Source organism: Gavialis gangeticus, unplaced genomic scaffold, assembly GCF_001723915.1.
Source record: "Gavialis gangeticus isolate Ggan-Ray unplaced genomic scaffold, GavGan_comp1, whole genome shotgun sequence".
Classification (NCBI taxonomy): Eukaryota; Metazoa; Chordata; order Crocodylia; family Gavialidae; genus Gavialis; species Gavialis gangeticus.
The window spans coordinates 25917078-25922039 of record NW_017728997.1 but is presented as its reverse complement, the minus strand read 5'-3'; the positions used below and the strand labels follow the sequence as shown (position 1 = coordinate 25922039).

The window sequence follows — 4962 nt, the reverse complement described above, 5'->3', positions numbered from 1 at the left end:
CTTAGCTTTCCTGACAGCCCCCCTACAGGCCCAAGCAGAGAAGGTATATATTATAATAGCTGTCCCATTTAAGTGAAATATATTGACTTAAATGGGACAGCTCAACTGGGCAGAGTTATATAAGATAGGGCGCTAATTATCTACATTTGCAATGCTGAAACCAAGAGTGCACAATTAAAGGAATTAAAGATGTTACATAATCAAAGTGAGAATACACCTGAAAGGAATTCAGAACTCACAGTGGAAGGCAATTCTGGTTCTGGAGGTGTAGGAACTCTCTGATATAGTTCTTCCATGGTTGCTTGATAGTCTTTTAAAGCTCGATCCATTCTGAAGTATATTATAAAAATGCAGTTATTTTATAAAGCTGCAGATTTCTCTTTCATGTCTACAGACTAAGTATTTCAACCCTACAGAGTGAGATTTTCCCCATTACTCTCTCTCTTCTTCTACAGTGAGGTACCCAGGTCTCAGTCATAATTAAAATATTATTTAAAGGGAAATGTGGCAAGATCAGACTCACTACTATAAATAATGTTCACTGGATCCTGAATTAATCTATGTCCATAATTATATTTTTCAAATGCGATTAGCAGCAGCTACATCAAGAAAAGGTTCTCCTTTTCTCCATGCATAAATTGAAAAAAAGTTACATAACTTAAATAGCTAAATGTCCAGTAAAAGACTCTTCATGACTGGTACTGATTTATCCTGTTCATCTTATACATCAAAACATCTCACCCATTCTAATCAATATACATATCATGTGCACTGACAAATAAAACGTACCTAGACTTCTCCAGACTCATCTCTCAGTACAATTCAGGCTACAGGCCCACAGGTGGCAGTAAGGCCATCACTAATAATGGGGATACATAATCACAATTCCTAAACCTTCAAAAGACTCAGAGGCAGCGAAAGGGAGGTGCATCAGGACATGTGCTCCTATTGACTCCACCAGAAAACCCTCTGACAGATAGAGGCACCAATACAGTTGTTTTTCTTTCCAAGAAGTGAATCCTTCCTTCATCTAATTTATCCAGTCAGAAGAATAAAGACTGTACATGCTATACCTATAGAGGTGAACCTGGCATAGTGGGAACCTGATCATTTCAGGTGCCTTATATCCAATATTTTAAATTTTAAAATATTTAATTTGACATATACAAGCTTTACCCACCAAAATTTCCAAACACATGCAGAATCCCAAATGATTTAAAACTGACAGAGATTAAGGGAAAATCTAATTGTTTTCTACTTTTTTAGTTTCATTTTTATGTAACTGACAGCTTTTGACCATTTCTTCTCTGCAGGACATATGCTAATGAAAAGGAAGAACAAAATCATTTCACAAAGGAAGAAACTAATTAGGAAAAAAACTAGCAGAGGAGCTTAGAGAGACATGTGATATATTAAATTATTTTTATCTTGTTCTTTAACGCTAAAGCTAGATTTCAAGGTGATAGGGTCCCTTTAACCAAATCAAAGGTTCTTTGTCTTGGTATGAAATTTCTATCTAACAAGAATAAAATTAATAGAATTTTGAATCTATTCATAGTTTGCATACCGTGCACCAACATTTAGGCACTATTCTCCAGTGACAGCATTGATACAGTGTTATAAAAATATCATGTAACATAATTGCAAACAATATTACTTAGTCTATTAAATATATCAAGGACTATAACTTACCTTACTTTAAAAAAAAGCTCATTTAGTACTCAAATTGCTTAAAACAATATTCTAAGAGAGGTGTCTCAGCCTATCAGAAAGTTCTTTTATTTTATAACAAGTTAACAATGTGACAGAGACAGCTTATCAAGCATTCTAAATGGCCTCACTGTACTTGTTTGAAATATTACTGGAAGATCAGGATTTGGTTTCTAATATTAAGAACTAAAAAAGACGGTAATTAATTTTTAAAGTCTGCATTACCATGGACTGTAAGATATGAAGGGCAACAAATGTCTCTTATTCTGTTTGTAGTGTCTGTCTATATGGCTTTGAAGAACTTAACTTTACAACTGCTATTAAAAGTACCATTACCTCTCTCTCTCTCTCTCTCTTGCTCACGACTAATTAAGTTCTTTTTTGTGATAAACCCCTTTTACAATCTGACCTCATACCAATTATCAAAAAACAGGTGGGCTGTGAACAAATGCAAGGATTCTCCAAAACTATAAAAGCTAGGCTTTAATTTATCCTTTCAGAAATTGAAAGGTTGCCCAGGAAAACAGAAGGGGTAATACTAGAATTTCATAAATATAGGGTAAAAAGAAAAATGGTTCATACTATGGACCTAGAAGTATGCAGCACACCTCTTAAAATGAAGAGGTCTGCACTACAATTATGCACATATACAACATATTTCTATATACAATATTCATGTGCTTTGATATATAAACCATCAGAACATTTCCCCTAGAACAATGCAAATTACCAGGCCAAGGATCCACCAGGTGAGAGCTAGGGAAACACTGTTCTCTGACTATGGAATATTTTTTCCAAAGATTAGCAGAATCTAGACTTGGCCCATCCATGTGAAAGGCCGAAAAAGCCTTTCCTTGTAACAAGCAGCCCCTTTTTTCCTCCCCATCCCCCCACTCCTCCTTTTGTGCATTTCTTTTTCCTTCTAAATATTGTCAGAGAACTAGCACACACATTGCAAGGGTGTGGCAAGGCTTAGAGCAAGCCAGAAAGCTGAAAAGGCTTTCTGTAGGAGAATCCTACAAACTACATCTACATATTGACTGAGCTAAGTGTCACTAAAAAACCCAAAAAAACTAAAATATCTACTTCAAAGACTGTAAATATATCCTGGTGCTAACCTAACTCATTTACTGTCTCCCAGTAGCCTTTGATTCTCAGTACCTCACACTACAATTTTATATATTTCTCACAGTTCATTTTTATATTTCATCTGGCTCATCTCTACCATGGCATTTTGTATTTAATAGTTAATATTTTTAAACCCTTAAAGAATGTACTCCCTGTAGAATGAAGTTACACCTTGGACCATTGTTAAAAGCTGCATTGAAATTGTTATTGTAAAGTGCTAAAATCTGCTATACTGGGCTGGTCCCTTGAGTGAATGTGAGTATGTATGATAATCAGTAGGTAATTAAATGGCAAAGCAAGAACCTCTGGCTGTTAATTGACAATAGCCTAACCAGAGGAACTTACCATTACAAAACTCTACTCTACAAGCCATTTAGGCTAATTAAGCCAAGGAGCTGGTTCCCAGAACTGAGCACCTACCCTATTGACTATTTCTGTAACCCATGGAAATACAGCCATTGAGTCAATCAAGTCACAGGTGGACTCCCAAAACTGCACATACTGGCAGGCAGAAACCCATGACTGACAGCTGTCATGCACTACTCAAGACCCAAATAGGACAGTGACCTCCAGATTGGGCAGCCAAGATGATGCTGGGGGATCACACAAGTCTGCCAAAAAGGGATAAAAGTCAGTGAAGCATGATCCTCAGTGGCGCCCTCCCATCCAGCACCTGACCTAACAAGACAGAAGGACAAGTAGGTGACCCCCTTCTGGACAAGACATTGCCTTGAAGGAAGCTGACCATTGATAGCAGACTCCAGGGCCTCGGATAGGAAGATATACTGACACCAGTGCTGTCACAATCACTACATTATACATTATATTACATGGGTGCGTCCACACATGCAAGCACATGCACTTGCAGCAGCTCAAATAGAAGTGGTGCAAATTTGAGCCGGGGCTTTTTGCCTCAGCGCACATGCTCAGACATGCACTTTGATGTGGAGTAAATCGTGCCGCTTGAGGCAAAATAACCCTGCCTGCCTGCTCTCGGATCTGCAGCCAGGGGGAGCTAGAGCCCAGGGCCAGCACATACGCTGTCCCCAGCAGTATAAAACGCTGCCCTGTCTTGGCTCCATCCATACAAAAAGCTGCCCTGGCAAGCAGCTCAGGGCTACTCGCTCTCCAGAACTTCTGGGGCTCGGCCACTTGGTACCTGGGGACACTACCCCTTGTGCCAGCTGGACTGCTGCAGCAGCATCCCAAATCCATTTTTAATAATATCCCAAACTCCATGTTTTTCTACAATTAACACAACTGGGGGGACTGTGGGTGTAGGGGACCCTGTGGGGGGGCTTCTCAGGAGGGCTGGGTCCCCTGGCCCCCACAGGGTGCAGGCCCCCCCCACAACACATGGAATGCCCCTCCACCACAGGGCCCCAGCTCCCCACTAAAGGCCCACAGCCCCTATCCCACACAGGGCCCCAGCCTCCCTGCCCAGGGTCCCAGCTCCCCCTGGAGAGCCCCAGCCTCCCCGCCCAGGGCCCATGCCTTTAGCAGCAGCAGCAGGAGCGAGGCGCTCTGAGTCATGGCAGCAAGATCTGGCACAGCATGTAGAAACCATGCGCCAGGCCCAGCCAGGTCCTGCTGGCCCTGGGGACTGTCTACCGCCAGGCTGGGCTGGGCCCTTGCTGGCAGGACCCGGTGCGGCACATGGGGACCACATGCTGGGCTCAGCCGGGTTTGGGGGCCTCTCTGCTGCTGGGCTGGGTCCTTGGTAGCAGGACCTGCCACGCTTGGGGCCCCTCTAACGCCCAGCCGGGCTGGGCCATTGGTGGCAGGACTCAGCGCGGTGTGCAGGGACCGTGTGCTGGGCCCAGCCACATCCTGCCACCCCCAGGGCCCCTCTGCCACCCAGCTGGGCTGGGCCTAGCCAGGTGCTGCCACCCTCGGGGCCCCTCTGCTGCCTGGCTGGGCCAGGCCAGGCTGGGCCCAGGGCACCAGGACCTGGCGCAGTGCATGGGGACCATGCACTGTGCCTGCCAGATCCTGCCGGCCCTGGGGTTGCTCCTGCCGCCCTGGGCCCAGCCCGGTTGGGCAGCAGAGGAGCCCCGAAGGCAGCAGAACCTGGCTGGGCAGGGATTGGGGGGCTGGCGGGGGGAGGGGCCAGGCAGGGCAGGG

The 4962-nt window shown here is 44.2% G+C and overlaps 1 protein-coding gene across 1 annotated transcript in view; it reads right to left on the bottom strand.

Moving 5' to 3' along the window:
- Nucleotides 1-4962, bottom strand: part of DNAH12 (dynein axonemal heavy chain 12) — a 208952-nt gene that overhangs the window by 200087 nt on the left and 3903 nt on the right. The window contains exon 3 of the mRNA XM_019504991.1: nucleotides 240-330. Coding sequence (XP_019360536.1) covers nucleotides 240-330 — 91 coding nt within the window. The remainder of the gene's footprint in view (nucleotides 1-239; nucleotides 331-4962) is intronic.